Source organism: Rhinolophus sinicus, linkage group LG06, assembly GCF_036562045.2.
Source record: "Rhinolophus sinicus isolate RSC01 linkage group LG06, ASM3656204v1, whole genome shotgun sequence".
Classification (NCBI taxonomy): Eukaryota; Metazoa; Chordata; class Mammalia; order Chiroptera; family Rhinolophidae; genus Rhinolophus; species Rhinolophus sinicus.
The window spans coordinates 65976184-66000151 of record NC_133756.1 but is presented as its reverse complement, the minus strand read 5'-3'; the positions used below and the strand labels follow the sequence as shown (position 1 = coordinate 66000151).

At 41.9% G+C, this 23968-nt stretch overlaps 1 protein-coding gene and 1 long non-coding RNA gene across 19 annotated transcripts in view; one reads left to right on the top strand and one right to left on the bottom strand.

Annotated features, from left to right (window-relative positions):
* The window catches only part of PHACTR1 (phosphatase and actin regulator 1), a 503766-nt gene that overhangs the window by 262563 nt on the left and 217235 nt on the right, over positions 1–23968 (top strand). The window contains exon 1 of one of the 18 annotated variants that reach the window (XM_074335217.1): positions 5882–6048. The exons of 14 other annotated variants lie outside the window; for them this stretch is intronic. Coding sequence is in view for 3 of the 4 variants with exons in the window: in XM_019742986.2 (XP_019598545.2) it covers positions 6292–6538 (247 nt within the window). In the remaining variant the exon portion in view is untranslated. Of the gene's footprint in view, positions 1–5881; positions 6049–6091; positions 6539–23968 lie in introns of those variants that run through there. 3 more of the 18 variants (XM_019742986.2, XM_074335213.1, XM_074335216.1) reach the window with 3 other exon arrangements.
* On the bottom strand, positions 987–4987 carry LOC141572402 (uncharacterized). The gene is made up of 3 exons (XR_012497765.1): positions 4930–4987; positions 4589–4770; positions 987–1876 (listed from the first exon to the last, which is right to left on the bottom strand). It is a non-coding gene; the product is annotated as an uncharacterized LOC141572402 (long non-coding RNA).

The window sequence follows — 23968 nt, the reverse complement described above, 5'->3', positions numbered from 1 at the left end:
CCAAAATTAACCTATTTTTTATAAAGAAAACAAAGGCTATGTTTATGAGGCTATAAATCTCATTAAAAATGGAATTATATAATTTGGAGCAAAATGTAAAGAAATGAAATACTTCAGCACAACAAACTTCTTACTTACTTATCTTGAACAGTTCTCACTCTCTACATAATCTATCCTCTATTTTTCCCAGGGTATGAGCAGAAATGCCTGATTCCAAAATTTTTAATTTAGCTTGAGAACCTCCTTTGGATGTTGGTAACACAGACTTTAAAGATGTCTGACATAACAAGACTTTGCAAAAATTTCCTCCAGACCTGATAGTCTTTCCATTGTAGTCACAAAATTTATATTCACTCTGACAGCATGGCCTGTATGGGTCCTCTTGTTTGGACGTAAGAACTAGACCACTTCCTCCTGGCAATGCAAGAAGAGAAAGAAACATTCCAAAATAACACTGCAATCAAGAAACTTCAGGAGTTTACTCCTGACAGTTTTCCCTCAATCACCTCTTTCTCCACTTGAGTTATCTAAATGCCTCCAATCTTCCCTTCTCGTCAGGTCGCTATCTGCTAAGTGTTTGCAGAACAATTTTCACAATCCCTTAGTAAGCATAATTATCACAAGCCTAGAGTACAATTGCTTTCTATTCAAAGTTTTAGGGGAAAAAGCAAACCCTTAGCAAAGGAAAAAGAAAATGTTCACATCATTTAAATATCTCAGCTACATGTTTAAGAACTCAAATTCTAAAAACAGAGATATGAAACTTTCTTCAAATCTACTGCCCGCTGGCCTCTTCCTGGCTCTTATACCCCAAACCTGCCAGGTTGGATTAAGCTAAGGCCAAAAGAACTTTTGCTATAGGCTCCAAGACAGTTTGAAGAAAAACACCACGATAGAAAGCCCTTCTTTTAGGAGAATAAAAGCTTACCAATTGTGCAGCTGCTATCTAACCTTTATCTGCAGGAGTAACATTCAAAATATTTAATAACTAGACTTGCAAGAGTCAGAAAGGGTACTCAACCTATTAGAACAGATGCCTGTAATAAACCATCTATATAGCTGTGGCAGTGCATAAGGACTGAATATGAGCTCTACTTACACATCACTGAATTGCCAAAGAATGTTCGCTGGCCGCCCGTAGCAAGCTGTGCTCATGTCTCCTTGATCAGAATATAAATACATTATACTAATATATATATTTTTAAAGCCTGGAAGCTGTATCCCCCTCTTAATGACAGTCTCCTTCCATTCCATCCCATACTTCCATTCCGGCACCTGTAAAAACCAAACCAGCAGACACACATGTAGCAGCAGTGTGGCCCGATTCTGTGTTCATGAACCATTTGGACGTAACTCTAAACCCTGTTCTTACAGTTAGTTATACTTTGTAGATTAGCTCTACAGTTCTGGTTTTAACACATTACACATTTAGATCACACAGAAAAACAATAGATGCTATTCTTATACTAGAAATATAACATATTGTTAATCTTTAGGGAACTTATCCGTTTTCTAGGGCTGCTGTAACAAATTATCACAAAGTCAGTGGCTTAGAACAACGGATATTTATCTTCTCGCAGTTCTGGAGAAAAGAACTCCAAATTCATGGTGTTGGCAGGGCCAAGATCCCTCCAGAGGCTCTTGGGGAGATTCCATTCCTTGCCCTCTTCCAGCTTCTGGTGATGGTCGGCGTTCCTCTGACTGCATTTTCCCAGTCTCTGCCTCCACCTTCACATTGCCTTCTGCTCCCCTGTCTGTCTTTTCCTCTGTGTCTGTCTTCTGCGTGTCTTTTATAAAGACACTTGTCACTGGATTTAGGGCCCACCCAGATAGTCCAGGGGCTCTCCTCATCAGAAGATTCTTAACTTAATTATATCTGCAAAGAACGTTTTCCCAAATAATGTCATATTCACATGTCCCAGGAATTTGACATGAAGGGGCCCCCATTCAACCCACTACAGGGAGGACAGGAACAAGAAAGGAGACAGAGGAAAAGCAGGCAGGAAATTTAATGGATAACGAGTTTAAGTCAAAGAAACAATATATTAGGGAAGAAAAATAATTTTTTAAATCTTTTCGTCCATCAAATATATGTGGTGCTATTCAGCTAAGTACGTCTCTTTGAGTGGTTCCACTGCTTTGCCTTGTATTGATGATAATGTTTTGTATTTCTACTCTTTTTTTTTTTTTTCATAAAAGTTAAAGCAGTATATGAGCATTTACAAATTTCTACCCTGAACTTTGATTTGAACTTCCTTTAAGCCTAATAACTGTTGGGCACTTAAAGTAGGGTGGGGCATGGATAAGCAGAAAGCAGAACCAAATCTCAGTTCCAAGTTGATCACAGACTATTTCTCACGTTCAGACTTGGGGAAATTCAAGGTCTGCAGTTGCCTTCCCATCGTCATAATGGTGGTGTCTTCTGGAAAGCTCAATTTTCAGTCACTGCCTTGCTGGGTATAACCGTCCTGGCAGGCTAATGACTATCTTTAACCACCCCCTGTACTCCTTTTGGCCTAAGAGTTTGTGTCCTCACCACACAGCCACCATCACAACCGCAACCCCTCTGCCCCCACCTGCTTCAGACCAACGTCCCCAGTGAACTCCTCCTTCATCAACTCCATCTCTTCCACATTGAGCAGAGTCATGGAGAACTACTTTCACACATGGCTCCCATTCAAATATTAAGTGCACATTTCTCCATGGCTGCTCCCAGTTACAAATTTGCACACGTGTTTTCAGCTGGGTGTGTTTGGTTATTCTATGTCCTTTCACTGAGTGTATCCTCTCTCCCACTGAATTTTAAACTCAGTGAGATCAGGGATCCTATCCATTATTTTACTTTGGAACCAAAATCATGTGCATTCCACTGGTAGGCACTTAATACTATGATTGCTCTGATGGCTAGAGGATACTTCTCAAACATTAACGTGACTCCAAGTCACCTGGAGGCCTTGCTAAAGTGCAGGTCTTGGGGTAGAGCTTGAGATGCTGCATTTCCTCCAAGTTCCCATGGAACCAGGATGTCCTGGTCTGTGGGATCACACTTTGAATAGCAAGGTATTAGGGCCCCAAACATGTCTCGAGGAGGGAACCTACAAGTTAAATGTGTCCTAAAGAGGGGATGGGAACAAGACTGCCATGCAGCTAAGTGACACTGAAAGTCATCTCAGGGGACTATTTCCCATTTAGATCATCTGAGTAAAAATCCCATGCAAGCTACATAGGCCCTGTGTTGAGAATCTGTTATAAGTAATAGAATGTTCTGGATTGTCCTTCCTTCCAATGTTTCTCTACTTCCTTTTAAAAGTGAAAAAAAAATAAAATTCCACACTATTTGTTTTTCTAGAATGCGGTAGGATGATCATTTCCTTCCATTATCAATGCAGGGAGATAATTAACAGCAGCAATAGAGCTGAGCCATAATACCGGGATCATAATTAAATATAGGTTTATCTTATGGGATGAGACAAAAGACAAAAACAGACTCCATATGAGACATCGCTTGGCATCAAAAGTTATAGGGAATTATAGTGTGTATTCACCCTCCCCATGTGTATTCACATCTGCCCTGCTGCCTGCTGAGGGTCAGAGGGAAGGTGGTGCAGAAAGCCACCAGACCCAGCTGCCATCTTCCAAGGTGCTGCCAGCACTAAGGTATATTCATTCCATCCATGTCCCCTCCCCATCCACCCTCTGTTTTAACAATAGGAGATAAAGCGTCTCTGCTTCAGAGTTCAGCCTGCAACACTAACATTCATACATCTTCTAAGAGCGACATGGTCAAGGAGACTTTCAACGATTATTAAAATGTTCTACGATCTGGTCGATCTAATACAGTAGCCACTAGGTACCTGTGACTATTGGGCACTTGAACTGTGCAACTGAAGAACTGACATTTAATTTCATTTGATTTTAATTTAAGCGTTAGTAGCTACATTTAGTGAGCGGCTATTAGTATATTGGACAGCACAGTTAGGAACTGTTAACTCAGGGAAGACACTTTAGGAAGATGGATCACCTAACAAGGGCATAGCTCTCTGAAGGGACACCTTAGTCTATTTACATACTTTATGTGCATAAAGAGCCCCCACAATTGTGGGGCATCACCTTTAATATTTGAGCCTAAGCTAGTGGTAGTGTCAGTGTTTATGCTACACCACTTGGGCAATTAAGATAGAGACACCCAGAGCCCATAGGTCTAGTTTAGTATTTGGTGAATGAGTAAAAGGTTGTCGCAGTCTCAGTGGTTTTAATAAGACCACACAGGGTTTATCCAGGTCCAATATTCTGGCCTGCAGGGCAGAGGGTAAGGTGGAAAAGGCATGTAATTTTAAAAACTCATTTAAGAAAAGTATTTTTTTCTTTTCGGAAGGGAGTTAAGAGGTGCTACAGTTTGGAGGAAAGACCCGAGGATTAGAAAATGAGAATAATAAATGCTTGCCTGTAACACAATGTAGTAAATTCCCTCATACACTCCACCCATGTAACAAATGGGTCTTTTGCCACCCCTAAGAGAAGTCTTATAATTAGCCAGAGACTGACCAAGTGACATGAATCCCACATGAGCAGACACAGTGAGATTTACCTGTGGCTGGTTTGGCTGGTAATCCGGGCGAGAAAGGAGCGGTCCCTGGAGACCCCCATGGGCACCAGGGGAGACTTGGTTGTGATCTAATTAAAGAGAGCACAACTTCAATACTTGAGTTCCTCTTCAGTCCCGGACATGTCCTTCCAGAGCAGGCTAGGGCTGACGGACACCTGACATTCCTGACGACGGAATGAAAATGAAACTATGAATATGCTCGTTGGGGCAGAACATTTTGCAGATGAGTAGCATAAATGACAGACTGGTAGAATTTGAATGATTGAAAGCATATTATAACACAGTGATTTAATATTCCCAGGGGACAGTTGAAACCTTTTTACCTGGAAGGTGAGCTGTACATGTAGAATTTGCCCTGTAGGAGGAAAAACTAGCAGTGACCTGCCTTTTGTGGAAGTGTCAGTCACAGGGTATTTACGAAATTAATTTTGGGGAAGTTTCTGGAAACAACTGGTAGTGATAGTGCATCCTTTGACACAATTTCAGTAGGCCGGAAGGAGGGCAGGGGTTGTAGATCCCAGGGAGCGGGGTGTGGTGGGCAGATAGGGGCTGAGCCTCAGATACACCTGGCTGCAAACAACCATTTCCCTCCTTATGCTTTGCATAAGATCACTGGGGAGCTTCTTAAAGCTACACATTCCTGGCCCCTACGCTGACCTACTAAACCAGAATCTCAGGGCTGGGGGCCCCAAAGTTATTTAGTTTTTAAATAAGCACCCAAGGTGGCTGTGGTATGAGGCTTCTCTCAACTTTAGCGTCTAAAAGGTGATGTAGGATTCACAATACCTGAGGCAGGATTATTGTATGGACACAGTGTGATTTTCTTAAGTGCAGAACAAAAAAAAAAAAGGCTCAATATCTTGTAGCTGTTATTATTACTGAGCCATGGCTGTCACTGCCTTGCTAAGTCTTGTTCACTTTGCTAACACAGCTGGGGAATCTTCATCCAGGTTAGCTGGGATCCCAAAGTTGCAAGATGTTGTTTCTGAGTGTTGATAAAAGCAGCCTTTTGTTCCTTCTTTTACTCAAAGTTTTAATCACACTGGTGTAAAGCCCCCTTCAGTTTGGGGGATTTCTATTGAGGGTGAAAACATTAATTATGATGTAACACATTGTGGGCTACACTGAGAGTCAAGGGCTGTGGGGGGGACCCACCAATTGGACCCATCATTTGTTCTGGTCCGAGAGAGGCGCTTGCACCCTGAAGGCTCCCAGCGCAGCTGCCTTCTGTGTGGTACGTCCTGCTTTCTTTTGGCAGAGTGAGGCTGGAAGAAAAGGGGGAGGGGGAGGCTGGCGTTCTGCCCTGGAGCTCCAGAGGGAGTGAAGGTAGCTGCAAACCCAGCAGGCGCCAGTTGCTGGTGCTGAGATTTACGGAGGGGTGGGGCTGCCAGGAGAGGATGTGCACGTGAGGCCACCGGAGAGGTGGGAGTGGAGCTGCTCAGGTAGGACCGCTGAGTGCCTTCCGGAAACCCTCCTGCAGCCGCGGGATTCGGATTGGCTCAGGCAGCGAGGTCAGCGGTGTCAAGACCCTTTCCGCGCCTTCCCCTGACCCGCCCCGCCCTGGTCGCGTTGCTGTAGAGACGCTGGTGCGGGGCGGGGCAGGGGCATGCTGGCCCGGCGGCCGGGCGCGAGTGGCAGCGCGCGGGGGTCAGAGCAGCGCCCGGCCCGGGGCGTCCGGGGGCTGGATGGCGGAGCCCACGCGCGCCGTGGAGCCGGGGAGGTTTGCGCTCCGCTTGCCGCGCTGCAGGGAGGGCGCGGTGCCAGGCGCGAGCGCCCAGAGACCCAAAAAGAAAGCTTTTTATTTGCTGAGGATGAAGCCCCTGAAGGAGCCTGTCCCCAACAACAACGTGTCCTTTGTGATCCATTGTCAACTAGGCAAGGAGATCAAACACATTTGCAGCAACTGCAGTCGGGGGGAGGACTCCCGGGACGGTGAGTGCTGGGGCCCGTCGGGGCGGCGGCGAGCGCGGGAGGCGGGGAGGTGGCTCTGCTGGTCCCCAGTTTACCGGCACCGCCGGTGTCTGTTGCCTGGAAAATTGCGGGGATGTCAGCCCTCCACCCAGGCGTGACACCCGCCCGCCTGGCACTTCGCAGAGTGTTGCCCAGAACCAACCCCGGACTGCATCGGTGCATATACCATATAAGCCCTACATGAGGGGTTTGAAACAGTTAAAGGGGCAACTCTGGGATTTTCTCTTGGGAAGGTGCGGTTTAGTTAGGGTATTTGTCAGGGGCAGCATTAGCTTTAAAAAGATTGTTGGACCTGCTTTCTTAGCTTCCTGGGCTTCTTAGATGTTCTTCCATCCTTGCATTATGATACGATTTAACACTGGGCTGCGTTACAGCTGTGGACTTCGGGTGGGTTCACTTTGGAGAGGACGTTCGGCCTTGGCTACAGCGCCCAGCGCCCTGGGGACTTGTGGAGTTGTTGAATGCTGTCTGTTTGGAGTATAACATGGCCGTGATTTTTGGAGTGCCGCTGCCGGCCCCTCTTGGAATGATGCTTAATGGTCAAAATGTGGGAGGTGGGGGAGGAGGTATAGCGGCTTCTTCCGAGTGTGTACGAGCCAAAGAGCTCCCCCAAATCCGATCTGAAATGGGGTGGTGAAAGGGTGCCGGGCTGCCAGCGACTCTGGGCAGAAAGAACCAAGAAAGACAGCTCCGCGCGGACCAGGCAGAAACCTCTGCAGATGTGGACGCGCCTGTGAGGCTGGGCATTTCGCAGGAGCCTCCAGGCGGCTCCGAAGCCGTTCACCGAGCAGACTCGGGAGAGCCACGGAAGGTGGCGAAAAGTTTTAGGCAGCAGATTTTGCAGGGAAAGCGTTAGCTGCTGGCCAGCCTGAAGCTCATCGCCTCGCATGACACGCGCACCTGCTTGGGCAGGCAGATTTTGGCCTCAACCAGGCGGGTTCGCTTGTTTCCTCTAGAAGAACAAATAATACTTCGGGTCCCTCGGATCATTGTTAGCCTCTGACGTGCAGAGTAATGAAGTGACTGTGGCTTGGCTAAGGTCTTTTCAAAATTAGCCTCTTTCTAGTGTAATTATACTTTTCTTTGATTAAACTGCGAGAGAGGCTGTGCAGGATGGCACCCGGCATCCAAGAGGAAAACTGGGCCTTACTGGAGCAAGGCAGGTGTGCACCAAATACACTAACGTTGCTCCTGTTAGGTTTGGGGGGAGGATATCCACTTATGAGACGCACATCGTCACTGATGTGTGTTTGATCCTTTGGATATGATATAAGCTGATGACATCTATTGAATATAAATAGATTAATGGGATGATCCAAAGCCAGACTTTTACTATATAATATAAAATTAGCATGAGATGCTGATAAAAATATTTATTAAATGAATCACTCTGTTGACTGAATTGCTTCCCAAATGGGCTGCTTCCACAACCTTAGGCGTTTATTGAAATTAGAATCTCTAAATGTTGCTACAATAAGGAAGGATCTGTGTCTACACTCAGGGACGTGTGTTTACGTATGTAATTAGGAGCATGATCATGGTAGACAATTGGTGTACACTGTCGATGGAGGCAAGGATATGGTTTAGCTACAGCACATATTTCTGCTTACAACATGCATCATCTCTACAGTCCCAGACAATCCAGAACATATCTATGGATGTTCACATATCATCTAATACGACTAAAGTATTTAATTTCAAAGGACTCTTATAGTGGAGACCTCATGTTGAGGTGCCCAATTTTTTGCCTAATTCCACACTGCGGATCCTGTTTTCCTGTGTGGTTCACTCATTTAGTCACTGAAATAGAATGAGGTCAGGAATTTAACCCTTCTGCTTTTATGCCAGAGCCCAAAGCAGCACTGCCCACTGGAAAAGGAAAGGACGTGCAAATACATTTCACTTTCTGCCAGGATTAACCTTGTATGATAGCTTGTTATGAGTGGCTGCTCTGTTAGATAAGTTCTCTAGAAGCTATTTTCAATTGGAGTCGTCTTTTCTGTATGTTAGGAGAGCCCTCTATTTTCAAAGAAACCTGTGGTCAAGACCGTAGTAATGCGAACATGTTTAGGGGGCACCACAGAGGAGCATGTTTCGTCTGGTGGGGCATCCCTGCCTTGTGTCCAGCACCATAAATGTGTTTGGCTCCTCATTTAGCACCAAGGAGGCCAGTAAGTGGCAACCAGTGAAAATTCTGGTCCAGCAAGAAAGCTCTCACTTGAAATTTTACACAGGTAAAATTTTACAGAGGCGTTTTGTTCTTAATTTCTTTGTATATAAAATCACAGTTATTTTAAACATACTTAAAACATATTTGAATAACTTTCAGTTTAAAGGCAAATTATAATTAAAAGTATTTGGCTGATATAGAATAACTTTAAAAGAGAAAATATTCCTGACCAGGAGAGCGATATAAAAGGTGAAATCACATTTTAGCAATTGCCGTTTTACTTAAGAGTATTAAAGAAAAAGTTCCTGGTATCCACTAACTAGCATTAAAGATGCTTTGCTGACCTTATATTAAGTAATTTTCTTTTTTAAAAAAGTGTAAAATACAGTTCACCATTAATGGCCAAAGATAGTTTGTGTTTCCTTTATCTTTACTGTTTTGGTTCAATACTGGAGCCATTTTCAAATGATGAAACAAGTTTGTATAGCACTTCGGTGCTAAAGGCTACACAGAGCAAGTACAGGGTACAACTTATCTATCTTCAAAACCAAGTGAAGTGCTTTCCACCATACCATCAAGTTGATATTTTTTTAAAAAATGGCACTACTCAGAGTGTAGAAAATTGTGTGTGTGTGTCTGTGTGTATGTGTTCCATACATTTGCAGTCTCGATAACCCAGGTTTATTAGGATACAGGATTAGAATGAATTACAGAATTTCCTAGTACATTTTATTTTTTTTTACCTGCCTTACCTACAGATAGAGAGGCTAGCTAGCATTCGTAGGAAGAGAGGGAGAGAAATAGAGGGAAGAATAGTTTCTATTCTTCAAATATTCATATATAAATTCAGTAATCCATTGACTCACTAAATGTATTTCCAAATTTTGTTTTAGGGATTAGAAACATTGAACACGTTTCCTAATGGATTCCAACGTGAACTTTTGGAATGACAACAATTGGTCATTGATGCTTCTCTGTTACTCTGACTGTAGGATTCATCAGCGAGACAGCCTTTGGAAGAGAACACTTTGAGTTTCTGTGGGTCAAGTCCCTCATTTTACAGATGAGAAAACTGAGGGGCATAAAGATTAGATGAGCAATCCTCCAAGAGCCAAGCGCCATTTGGTGTCAGGGCACTCACAGAACCTGCCCCTTGACAAATGAAGCACTTTCTAGTAGTGGCCCAGAGCTGGATCCTGGAACAACCTCACTACCTGTTTTCAAATAATGGCTCATCCGCTTGCTGGCTGGGTAACATGAGGACACCACAGCATTATGTACTGCATGGAGCTGTGCGGATTAAATGAGATAATTGTACAGAGCACTTAGCCTGGCAAGAGGGAAGTGTTGGAGAAATATTAGCGGTGATTACTATCATTTGTATTGTTACCGCCAAGTCCAATTTTGTCTCGGGTTTTTCCTCCTGCTATACTGCGCTGCTTGGCCTCTTCTGTAATTAAACGTCCTTGGATTGGATCCACCGTGAAAGCACCCAGTTCTACTCTGTATTTAACAGTTAAAGCATATATTTCTAGCAAGGCAAGTGAAGTAAAAGTGACACTAAGGATGAGAGCCCCTTCAACATGGCCATAGGTCAAATGTATTTTTTTGTTGATGATTTAAAGTGTTAACAATCGTGACCAGTACGTTCTAGGTAAGAGGACTCATGTATATCTACATTTACCATGACTAAGCATTTTTTGGTCAGTTGAGTAATCAAAAAACAAATAGGCAAGGTGAGATCCAGTTGTTTCTCAGGGAGGAAGAGCAAAGGTGACTGGCTAAAGGAAGTACACATACTGTAGTTACTGGAGAATTGTATCCACATGGACCCGACAGATATGGGTCGAAGTCAAACAAACGTATGGAGGACTTGGCCTGAAGCAAAGGATAGAGGCGGGACACTGCTTTCTTAAAAGTCAGGAGAACCTATGCAAAGCTTGAATTTGGGCAGGGTGTAGAGGTTGTGTGGAACCCTGAAAAGAAAGACATTTGCTCAGACAGTAGGGAAGAGAGGTAACCAAAGGCTTAGCTGGATGTTAGAAAGGGGTGTACAGAGCAGGGAGATTTCAGTGAAGTAGTGCTCTTACAGTTTCGTTAAAACATTGTGTACTCAACTGAGTGGTTGATTTATTCTCTTTATAAAATTGGCAGCTTGCGTGTACAGAGCCCTCTCAGCTTAAGGATAGATAGCAAAAGGTACAACAACCAGTTGTTGCCTTTGAAGAGTTTGGATTTTAGTGAGAGTAGCACGGAAGTAAACTGCTAAATTATTGGAGGAAGCCATTAATGGTGTGAGTGAAGTAGGAGGGTTTCCCAGAGGAGGTGATATTTGGACTTCGAATAGAGGAGTTTTCCCAGAGAGAGGGGGAAGGGCATTTCAGTAAGGGGCAAAAAAATACATACACAGACAATATACACTGTGAAAGAACGTTTCTTGCTTGGGAAAGGGGACAAGTTCAGCAGGTGGAGTTTGTAGAATGTGGACATGCTTTAGTCTGGAAACATATTTGGGGGCAGTCCATCCTTTATTCCCAGTAATATATTTGTGAAGCATTATTTATGTGCCGTGCCAAGCATTGGGAATATACAAATCAGCAAGATAGTACAGTGTTTACTCTCAAAGACCTCATACTGTTGTACATGGGGATAGACAGGTATTCAAATACGTTCATAGAAGTTTTAAGTGTTTGAGATAAAAAGGTGTTGTTTTAGAGACAGAAAGTAGAGAGTGGTTAGTTCTACCTTCGGCAAGAGAGGGGTCAGAAAAAAATTCTGGTATAACTTTTGAAAGCGTTCAGATTTCATCTGGTGAACACCATAGGTAGCACAGGGGTTTTTAAGCAGAGGTGATATGATCAAGTTACCTTTAAAAAAACAAAACAAAACAACACTCTTATTATGGAAAATTGTACACATATACAAAAGTAGACAGAATAAAGTAATGAACCCCTATAGATTCATCACCCTCATCCCTCCACTTCGGTATTACATTGAAGCAAATTTGTGTGGGTTTTTGTGACGGTGTCACTGGCAGCGCCTACGCAGGGACCAGGCAAGAGAAAGGACTTGGAGGCTAGAGCCACTCATAGCTCAAGAAAGGGTGTTTCAACACCTTGAGCAGAAGTGTCGAAAGGCCAGGATTCTGCACTTCTTTTACAGACTCATGAATAAGGCCCAACAACACTTTCAAGCACCAGCTTTTCAAAGTTAGGTTGCCTCACTAACTTTGAACTCCTCTATAATTTTCCTAATAATTTTCCCTTCCAGTCTAATATATTTCTGACATTTTAGAGACAACATCTATAAATATTAACTTAGTTTAGGAGAAGAAATGTTAAAAATGCTTGTAAAATCTACAGCTTAAAATATACCCGTCTGTCTAAAGGATGTAAAAAGATTAATACATAAAATCTGTACATAAAACGTAATTGGGAGGAGAGGGATCAATACTTGTTTGCTGGCCGCACACATTCCTCGTGGTTTACTGGTGAAGATGAACAATAAGACCCTTTTGAACCCCAGCAGGTGTTTAAAGTTGTAAGATGTGTCTGAAAGAAAGGATCGTGGTGAGCCAGTAAGGAGGGGTCTTCGATGGCTCCAAGGTCAGTGCCAAGTAGGCAGTTGTGGTGAAAGCAGTGAGATGAAGGGGTGCCTGTTGAAAGCCAGGAAGAGAGGGGCAGCAGAAGGGATGCACTTCCCTTCAACCCAAAGGTTGATAAGGAAGAAAAGAAAAGGCCACAGAGGTGAACGTTGTAAAGCTCTGGGTAAGAGAACCAGGAGCTAAACAAGAATCCGGTTGTTGGCTTGGAAAAGAAGAAATGAATAGCAGCGATTTTCTGCCAGGGAGAACTCAACCAGAAGGTTAGCAGTAGACTACATGAAAGAAATAATGTGGTGGTTGTTTCACAGTTGTACTATTTCTATATCCAAGGCCAGAGGAAGGATAGAACGTGGTCATTCATTTATTCACATAACAAGCATTGATGCCTATAGTGACCTTGATGTGGGAATAGACAGATGAAAGATGAGTTCCTGTCCTTAGAGAAACTTGCAGTCTAGTGAGGGACATTGCTAGATAGTGGTCCTCCTTATCTGATGTTTCAGAACCCATGGTCAACTGCAGTCTGAAATTGTTAAATGGAAGATTCCAGAAATAAACAATCCATACGTTTTTAAATTGTGTGCCCTTCTGAGTAGCGTGATGAAATCTTGTGCTCTCCCACTGCATCCCACCAGAGATGTGAATCATTTCTTTGTCCAGCATCTCCACACTGTGTATGCTTCCCACCTGTTAGTCACTTAGTAGCTGTCTTGGTTATCAGATCAGTTATGAGAGAGAGAGAGAGAGAGAGAGAGAGAGCACATTCACGTAACTTTTATTACAGTTTATTGTTATTGTTGTGTTTTACTATTGTTAATATCTTGCTGTGGCTGACTTAGGAATTAAACTTTATCACAAGCATATATGTATAGGAAAAAACGTAGTATATATGTGTATGTATATATATGTATATATATATGTGTGTGTATATATATGTATATATGTGTATATACATACATACACACATATGTATATAGGGTTTGATACTATCCACTGTTTCAGGCGTCCAGTGGGGATCTTGGAGTGTATTTCCTGCAGATAAGGGGGGACGACTATATAGAGGTAGGCTCAGGATGCTATGGACACACAGGTGGGGACTCTATCTCCTTGAGAGAGTAGGCCAGGGAACTCTCTGGGGAGGCTATGGCACCTGAGCTGAACTGTGATGAGAGAATAGGATTGGGTTGCGCTGGCAAATATGCCTGAAGGAAAGAGTTGAAGGGCAGAGAGCATGTGCAGAGAAAGGTTACTTGGCCTGAGGAGCGCATCAGATGTAAACTATTCAAGGCAAGGGTCTTTCTTGTCTCTCCACTTCACTGCTATATTTTCAGTGCACAGCTATTAGGCACTTAAAAATGTGTTCAACATATGAATATACATGTTAATTTATTAATCACTGATCTATTTAATAAATGGGTATCCATTTATCAGAGTGGCTACAAGGACAGTAGTTTAATATGACTGGGCTAGAGTGTATAAGCTTGGGAATGACGAGAAAGGAGCTTGGAGAAATGGGTAGAAGTCGACCGTAAAGGGCCGTAGATACCATGCTAAGGAGTTGGGTGGGACTCATGATGGGATACAAGATTCCCTGGAGGATTTTTTTAAGTTGCTTAAAAACATTGTTTTCTATTTATTTACTGTTTTTTGTTTTTTAATTTCAGCTTTGTTGAGACATAATTTACAAAAAATGTAAGATATTTAAAGTATACATCATGGTGATTTGATCTATGTATGCATGATGAAAGGATTTCTTCCATCTAGTTAATTAACACATCCATCACTTCTCATGTTTACCTTTTTATTTTTTCGGTGAGAACATTTAAGTTCTACTCTGTTAGCAGATTTCAGTTATACAACAGTGTTATCAACCGTAGTCACCATGTTTTACATTAGATCCTTAGACCTTATTCATCTTATAGCTGAAAATTGGTACCCTTTTACCAACCTCTCCCTATTTTCACCACCACCTTGGCAACTACTTTTCTACTCTGTTTCTATGAGTTTGACTCTTTTTTTTTTTTTTAGATTCCACATATAAGTGATACCATGCAGTATTTGTCTTTTTTGTCTGGCTTATTTCCCATGATATAATGCCCTCAGGCAGGGTCCATCCATGTTGTTGCAAATGGCAGGATTTCCCTCCTCGCATAGCTGAGTAATATTCCATTGTACATATATACCACATCTTTTAATCTATTCATCCATTTATGGACACTTAGGTTGTTTCCATGTCTTGACAATTGTGAAAATGCAGCAATGAACAGAGTAGTGCAGATATCTCTTTGATCCTGTTTTCATTTCCTTTGGCTGCTATATACCTAGAAGAGGGAGGTGTATAGCCATCATAAGGTAGTTTTGTTTTTAATTTTTTGAGGAACCTCCATCCTATTTTCCATAGTGGTAGCACCAACTTACATTCCCACCAACAGTGCACAAGGGTTGTCTTTTCTCCACATCCTTGTTATTTTTTGTCTTTTTGATAATAGTTATTCTAATACGTGTGAGATATCATTGTGATTTTGATTGGCATTTGCCTGATGATTACTGAAGTTGAGCCCCTTTTCATGTACCTGTTAGCCATTTGGATGTCTTCTTTGGAGAAATGGCTATTCAATTCCTCTGCCCATTTTTTAATCAGTTTCCTCATTTTTTGCTATTGATTTGTATGAGTTCTTTATATTTTTTGGATAGTAACTCCTTATCAGATATATGATTTGCAGATATTTTATTCCATTCTATATGTTGCCTTTTCATTTTGTTGATGGTTTCCTTTGCTATGCAGAAGCTTTTTAGTTTGATGTTGTCCCACTGGTTTATTTTTGCTTTTGTTGCCTTTGCTTTTGGTTTCAAATCCAAAACATCATTGCCAATCATTATCAAGGAGCTTCCCCACCCCCCTATATTTTCTTCTAGAATTTTTGTGGTTTCAGGACTTACAGTCAAGTCTTTAATCTATTTTCAGTTGATTTTTTGTCTGTTGTAAGATAGGGGTCCAGTTTCATTCTTGTGCATGTGGCTGTCCAGTTTTCCTAACATCATTTATTGAAGAGACCTATCCTTTCTCAGCTCCTTTGTTGCAAATTAATCAACTATATATGAATGGGTTTATTTCTGGACTCTCTGTTCTATTCCATTGATCTGTGTGCCTGTGTTTATGCCAGTACCATGCTGTTTTGATTCTTATAGTTTTGTACTGTAGTTTGAGATCAGGAAGTACTCCAGCTTTGCTCTTCTTTCTCTAGATTGCTTTGGCTAGTTAGAATCTTTGTGGTTCCATACTAATTTTAGGATTCTTTTCTATGTCTGTGAAAAATGTCACTGGAGTTTTAGTTGCTTTATTGAAATATAATTCACACGCCACACAAGTCACCCATTTAAAATGTACAATTCGATGGCTTTTCGTATAATCACAGAGTTGTACATTTATCACCACAATCAATGTTAGAACATTTTTATTACCCCAAAATGAAACCCTGTTCCCTGTAACCTATGCCTTCAGTCCTACTATATGTGCTAGCCTGAGGCAACCACTAATCTGCTTTCGTTCCCATAGATTTCCCAATTCTGGACATTTCATATAAATGGAATCATGCCATATATGGTCCTGCGCCTGGTTTCTTTCACTTAGCATAAGGTTTTGAAGGCTCACCTTGCTGTAATATGAATCAGTACTTCACTCCATTTTATCGCTGAATCATTGTATGGATATGACACATTTTGCATATTCATTATTCAGTTGATGGACATTTGGATTGTTTCCACTTTTTCGCTATCATGAATAATATTGCTATGAGCATTCATGTACAAGTTTTAGTGTGGATATATGTTTTCATTTCTCTTGGCTGTATACCTAGTAGTAGAATTGCTGGATCAAATGGTAACACTATGTTTAACCATTTGAGGAACTACCAGATTCTTTTTTCAAAGTGGTTGCACCATTGTACATTCCCACTAGCCATGAGTATATGAAAGCCCTATTTCTCTATATCCTTTCTAGTCCTTGTAATTATCTGCGTCTTGGATTATAGCCATCCTGGAGGATTTTTAAGAAAGACAATGAGAAGGTTCTGTGTTGGTGGTCAAGAAGAGAGTTTATTCAGTCTATTTAAGAAAGCCAGTAAGTTTAGGAAACCTACACACCTTACATAAGTGTATTTATATTACACTTTATCATACACACACGTTATTTCCTTGTAATCATCAGAACAACCTCTTATGGTTGGAATTACTATTGTGACCATTGCAGAGAAGAGGGAACAGAGAGTCAGAGTGATCGTGGCTTCCTCCATGTCACCTGCTGATGCTGTTGTACCTGTGCTGTGCCTCTGGTTCCTCTTCCGCAGCCACAGTTGGCTGCCTTTGAGATGTGAACCTCTAAGAAAGACTAGTTATTCTAGCCAATGAAGTTTAACATCCAGTGATGAATTAAATGTGAAAATGATTCTTTTAGGAAACTTTGGGCAAAACTGAACACCAAACAAATGGTCAATTCATTAAAAAGTGAAAGAGAAATTACCTGGCGGAGAGTGTGTTTGGTTAGAATTACGCAAGAAAGCCTTGGCAACCACCGCTGCCCTCCAGCTGCTCTTGACTCACCTCTGTCCTGAGGTTCTTCTACCTGTAATATGAATTTACTTCTCTTCCCTGAAGAGGTTGCTGAGGTGGCTAAAACCCATCGAGATCAGGAGGTGATAAGCTGCGGCCCAAGAGCCCTCTGTTTTTGTAGGTTGAGAATTTCTTTTTTCAATTTCAGATGGTTGACACAAATCTAAAGAAGCAGACTATTTCATGACACAGACACTTATGAAATGCAAATGTCAGTGCCCATAGCTAAAGTTTTGTTGGAACACAGTGTGTACAGTTGTTTTCCATACTGTGCATGGTGGCTTTTGCACTGCAGCTGCAGAACTGAGGGGTTGCAACAGAGACCCCCCAGCCTAAAATATTTATATAAAACTCCATAAAATATTCTCTGGCCCTTATCAAAAATGTTTGCCAACCCTGCACTACAACAAATCTTCTATAATTAAAAGAACCACTCCTGAGCACCTTAGCACCACGTCTGATCTTAGAACTGAAGGGGACCCAGTCACATGTTTGTGTCATTCACCTGAATTGCAATTTGTCTTTTTAAAAGGCTACTTGATGTCCTCGTGTACTCAGAGAGACAGATTTTAAATGAAAATCAACTTAAAAGAAACAACTCCTCTAAATTGGGTTTGTGGAGTATCTTTGCTATTCCCATCCCCACCCTGACCTTTATGTGGGCTTCAGGCTGGCACATCTGACAAAGAAGCTGGATTTCTAATCCCCACCTAAGAACTAACCATCTTTACTCTGTTATTGTTTTGGTGTGAACTTTAGAACAATCGCTTCAGCTATTTTGGCACATGGAGTTTTGCCTTCATAGTAATTATTTTGCAACTCACAAAAGGAAGTATAAAATCAAACAATTGTCTTTTAAACAAGCCATAACCCCAGCAGTGGGTGCCTGTTCTTTTATTTTCATTTGTATGGCTGTAATAAGGTGCTTGCCTTGCCCCCTTACCTTAATTCTTCTGTTAGTTGAAGTACAACAGCAATCAACAATGAAACACCAGCTTCTTTTGATGCAACCAACTCAGAACAGTAGCACTGCTCCAAGTTTATGAGTGGAAAGACAGAGGAGTGAGTGAGAAAGGGGGAAAGCAAAGCCTGATTTAATTCTTCTGGTAATAGGAAATAAAACTTAAAAAGGGAATAACAGCCTGCCAGACTACGTTAGTGGTTGGTTTGAATTATGGAGAGCTGTACGTAGTGAGGCTTCCAGTTTCCGAAGGTGTTCTCAGTAAGAGTTGGCACCAATATTTCCTGGCACAAAGGGAGGAATGAAATCTGCTGCACAGTTAGCAACCATCCGTCTCTGACAGGTGGGGCATATACCAGAATTAGGTTATGTCTTGAGAGACTTAAAGTCTGTTTATGGCGAGTGTTGGACATACGCAACAGATACTATAGATAACGTTTATTTATATGTTTGCAAAGTATCACTTGTCAAATAAGCTGAGCTACTCTACATGATGAAAGGATGTATAGAGAAGCAGATCTTGGTGACAGACACCATTACAGATCTGCTGTACATTCAAGAATTGCCCTTTCCAAATTTCAGTAACTCACTGATTTATAAGACCGTTTGCCAGCCCACTAAAAGAATCAAACAAGCCACAAACAGGAGCTCATCATCCCCAAAATGAACACACAGTGAACCTTTTTGCTTGCCCAACACAGCACCCTAATGTTTTCCTATCCAGACTGAATAGCGTGCTGCAGTTTTCTGCTAGCCATGATATGAATTATTCATGCACTATTAAGCAGCCTATGGTCAGAACCATTACCCAAAGTAAAACTGAATACAAAAGGAGAGATTTCAATATTTGCAGCTGAAAGAGCCCTTTGCAGTGGAAATAGAGATGATGAGCTATTTACTGGGTCCCTTCCATTCTTATCCTGGTCTTTGAGATTGAATTATGAATGTAAATGTAGATTTCTTGTGTTAAAACAGTAGAAATACCTTGGAATACTGGGTGAATGTGGTAGTCATTGAACTGCAGGCTTAGGTTAATTTTCAAGGTTTTCTAGAAGGCAGAAGAGGGGAACATATACGAAAGGGAGCATCTATAGTCAAGAAATAAAAGTAAAGACAAAAAACATATAACCTAAGAGAAGAGTTATTGTTTGAAAGAAAAAAACTTACTAGTATCTTAGAAGACCCTTGTATCCCAACCAGATAAAAGGTGCATTGTCTGGTTTAGTCCAGGGTGGTGGGCCTGCTCTTACGTAGTGCCATAGAGTCCTAGAGCTTTTCAGAACCACAGTTTAAAAATTGTTCTCTGCCATACTCCATTGAGATGAGATATAATACAAGGTGTGATCAAACAATATGGTGAATGTTTAAATTTTTAAAAAATTATTACAGTAAAAGATACATTGCCATTAATCCCCCTCTAAATACTCCCCCTCGCTTTGAACACACTTATCCCATCGTTCTCGCCACTTTCTGAAGCAGTTCTGGAAGTCCTCTTTCATGAGTGTCTTTAGTTGCACTGCCGTGGCTGCCTCGATATCCTGAATCATTTTGACTTTCCGGAAGAGCCAGAAGTCGCACAGTGCCAGATCCGGTGAATAAGGTGGATGAGGACACACCATAATGTTTTTATTTGGCAGAAATTGTCATATACCAGAAGCGATGTGTGACACAGAGTGTTGTCATGATGGAAGATGATTTACGGCACACTTTAAAACACACCTTCTCTCAACCATGGCTCACACCCGATTGACTGCACCAAACAAGTTGAAACTTGTCACACGCTGTTACTAAGGTTCCACAGCTGCTTCCGTATTGAAGATCCCTGCCTTTCTATTTGATGGCACTGGGCAGCGGCATTCACCATATTTTCTAATCAATGGAAAGCTCTGTGTCACACATCACTTCTGGTACAGCATTTCTGTCAAATAAAAACATTACAGTGTGTCCTCATTTACCTTATTCATCGGATCTGGTACCATGCGACTTCTGTCTCGTCCCCAAAGTCAAAATGATTCAGGACATCGAGGCAGCCACAACAGTGCAACTAAAGACACTCACAAAAGAGGACTTCCAGAACTGCTTCAGAAAGTGGCAAGAACAATAGGATAAGTGTGTTCTAAGCAAAGGGGAGTATTTTGAGGGGGATTAATGGCAGTGTGTCCTTTACTGTAATAAAAATTTTTATTGGAACAATTGCTGTATTTATTATCACTCCACACATATTGTAATTATTGTATTTCTAAAATATAAACATCTGCTCATAATAGGGATATTATACTCGTACATTTTTATTATGTGAAGATGATGGAACATCTACTAGAGCAACCTGTGACATAAATAAAGTATAACACATATGGTATAAGTTCGCGTGAGCATGTATGTGTGTGTATGTGTGCATATGGTACACCCTGGGAAATTTTCAAAAAATGTATATATTGCCTAAAAAATTATATTACATCATATATAAATGAGTAGGAATATAACATTTTAGGATCAAGTTATTTCAATGGGAATATTTAAGCTCATGCCAACATTAATAATCACCTCTTAAAAGGCAACTGCTTAAAATGAAGCTCCATCAGGTGTATAGTCCCTTTTGCTCCCTTTAACTTGCTGATGGTTTGGAAATTCACCATTGGATTTATAAGCAAGTATTGAGGACCAAACAGGAATGACATTTAGCATTTAAACCATAAGTATGACAGATGGGTCAGTGTGTGTTACTAGCGCGAAGTATATAATTCACTATGAATTAAATGGCACAAATTTATTTTGAAAATAGCATAGCCTAAATTACAGTAAGATTTAACTGGGAGGATTTCCACCAGGATTTTAGAAAGCAAACACAACTTATTTTTATTGCAAAATCCTAAGAGTACAATTCCTGGCAGTGTTTACCAGAGGGGAGGAATTAGCAGCCTCAAGAGCTCCTTTGGGAATCAGGCACAAACTGGCCTCAAACAAATCTTTCAGGCCTGGCCTCTGTTTTCCTTCTTGCGAAAGGGGGTGAAGTTAGGAGGAGGATCATTCTTGTTTTTCCAGAAGGTCTTGAGAATATTCAGGAGGCGTCTGGAAATTTTCAAAAATGAAAAACATGGGGTGGGTTGGGGAGGCTGTTGTGCTTTTGTATCCGTGGTGCTGGCTTGTACATTCCAAAGGAAGGAAGGAAATGAGTTTCTCTTCTCTCCTCATGATTTCTCTGTTCATGGAGCTGAGCGGTGGAAGAATGGAGGACTGAACAGGCTGTATGCCTTGTAGGACTGGGAAAATGATAGTAGTTTTATCTCAAGGTGAAAGAGCAGAGGGATCCCCTGAGCTAGGTGAACAGATGGCAGAATCATTGCTGCTACACTGCTTCTGGCTGTGCGTGTCCTCACCCCGTACTCAGCCGAGCCTTTTCAGACTGTTCAGGTCACAGAGCTGGGGTGATCTCTGAAAAGCAAGCTCCTGGAGGCCGTTCTAGACACCGGAGTACCGTGGCGATGGCCGTTCCTTCTGCCCAAAAGACAAAGGCTGTACGCTCTTAAGCAAGGGTGGATGGGCCGAGGCCCTCTAGGAAGTACAGATCTTCTTCAGAATTCACAGTCCTCTGCTGTCCAATTAAATCCATAGATAATGAACAAATATATGACTTAGCGGTAGAAGATGTTGTAATGGGTTAGGGACTAGTCAGGAAGGGCATGGGAAAATTGGGGTACTTTGCACCTTAACCTTTGGTCTCAGTTTGCTCCCTTGCTTTGCTTCCTGATGAATATTCAGGGTCATAAATTTTTTCGGTTCCCCTCACTCCCCCTCCACATACACATGTTTAAATTGGCCTTATTGTTTGTGGGAAAATAATAATTTTTACCTTGGTGTCGAAGTAAGTCGAGGTCTGTATTGTTATCACCGATCCAAGGTAGTAAGGTGCACAAGGCAAGGTCTTCTGTGCCATTTGGAAATCCGTTCTGCCCAGATTCCAACAGAGATACGCAGAAGCCCTGCTTCTCCTGCCAAAGACTTCTGAAGTTAAGGGAGGCTGTGTCATGCTTCTCTGCTATTTCGTGTTCCAAAGCAGTTCTGATTACAGTGTGAGAAACTTTATAAATGAAGTTCTAAAGTTCAATGTTGAGATTGTTGTCAACTTTAATGAGATGTTTTCCAAAGTGTGTTCCACATAACACTTGCTCTACTGGATGGTAATAGATGGTATGTGAAAAATTTCAAGATCAAACTGATTTGGAAAACTGAGCTAAACAAAGTTAAGTAGATTGTTTCAAGCGCTGAGCCCCTGGTATGCCCATGCTTTTGTGTTTGGGGGGCAGGGCAGGAGCAGAGCCTCACAAGTGACAAACGCCCTAGAGGAACACTAATGTGCTGTTTCAGAATCCTCCAATAGAAAATACTCTATTGATTGACTATGTTTCCCACTTGTTAGAGATACAGGATCACACAGAACAATGAGGTTCACACATGGATTTTTCTTTCCAACCAGGAGCTATTAGCACTAAGCTTTATATAGTAACTGAGAAGAAATACTTTCATTTTTGTCAAATAGATTATTTGGTGATTTTTGGTTAAAAGAACTATAAATGCACATTAAACTATTATATTGATTGTACCTGTGCTCCAATCAATCCAGTCGTCAGGGACTTCCTCTTTTTCCTTGGTCAAGCTGAACGGTAGACCCATATAGTAGGGCTGGGGCTTCCAGAGAACGTGTGATCTCAATGTGTGGGACATTTTAGGTCAGTGTTTCTCAACTTCAGGACTATTTTCGTTTGGAATGGATGATACTCTGTTAGGGGGAGGTATCCTCTGCATTGTAGGATATTTAGGAGCATCTCTAAATGCCAGTAGCATCTACTATCTTAAAATGTACCTGGGCTTTTTAATCAGGGAAGGGGCAGACATAGAGACAGTGCCTTCTAAAGATGAGTTTATTACTGACAGTCCCAAGAGGAGGGGTCATGTACACCACACAGGGCCGGCCATAAGGGGAAGTACCAGGGTCACTCAGGAGGCAGAAGGATAGACAGCAGAGCATAGCCCAGAGTCTTTATTGTGCAGGAAGGAATGGGCAAGTCAGAGTAGGCAAGTTTGAGCAAGTTTAGAATTGGATAGTTTGAATAATTTCAACTGTCTCAGGACTATAGAGGGGCTCTCTAGTTGTCAGGTACCAGCCCTGGGGTGATTTAGGACATGGGACATTTTATCTTGGTGTGTGAGAGTCAGATAAAGGAGGTTGCTGGGGAATAGGTTTTGGATTGGTCGGCTTGCCTATGAACGGGCTGCTGCTGCCAGCAGGCTCGTTGATTACTATCTCTAGGAATCAGCTAGTCCTGAGAGGGACAGTGTCTCAAGGCTCCAGCACGTCAAAGTATCAGAAAACACAGAAAATATAAAAATCATGATCAATACACCCACCTCCCAGTTACGACAACCTCACATGTCTCCAGACGTTGCCAAGTGCCCCCTGGGGGGCAAAATCACCCCTGGATTAAGAACCACTGATTAAGGGCCAAGGTGGATAGTGCCAATTATGAGTGAGTTCACCAAAGCAAGAGATCAATGTGTCCTAAAGTTCCAGGAGAAGGCTTTGTGTGCCAGTGCTGATTTGGATTGGCAGAAGTCAGGAAGGAAGGCGTCCGAAATGGGAGGATTCACGTGAAAACAGAGAGGAAGTGTACTGTTTTTCAGAGAATAACTCCCTCTGTGCCACGCCCGGTGCCAAGGATGGAAATCACGTCCTTGATCTTCCCAAGAGCCCCATGAGATAGGTCCTATTTATCTCAGTTTGGCAGAAAAGGAAACTGAGCCTCGAGGGATGAAGCCACATGCTGGGTATCACCAGTAGTATGTGTTGGTGTTAGGATGTAAAATCAGGTTTCTTTTAGTATAAGGCTGTATTCACATGATTAGAAATAATGTCAGGTAAGATTACAGGAGGTTAGATTACAGGCAGAAGTGTCTGGATGTAACAGGTAGTGCTACGCAGAATGATGGCAGATTCTTCAGCAGGCCAGTGATATGGTAAAAATGGGACTTCAGTTCATCTCGCAGCACCAG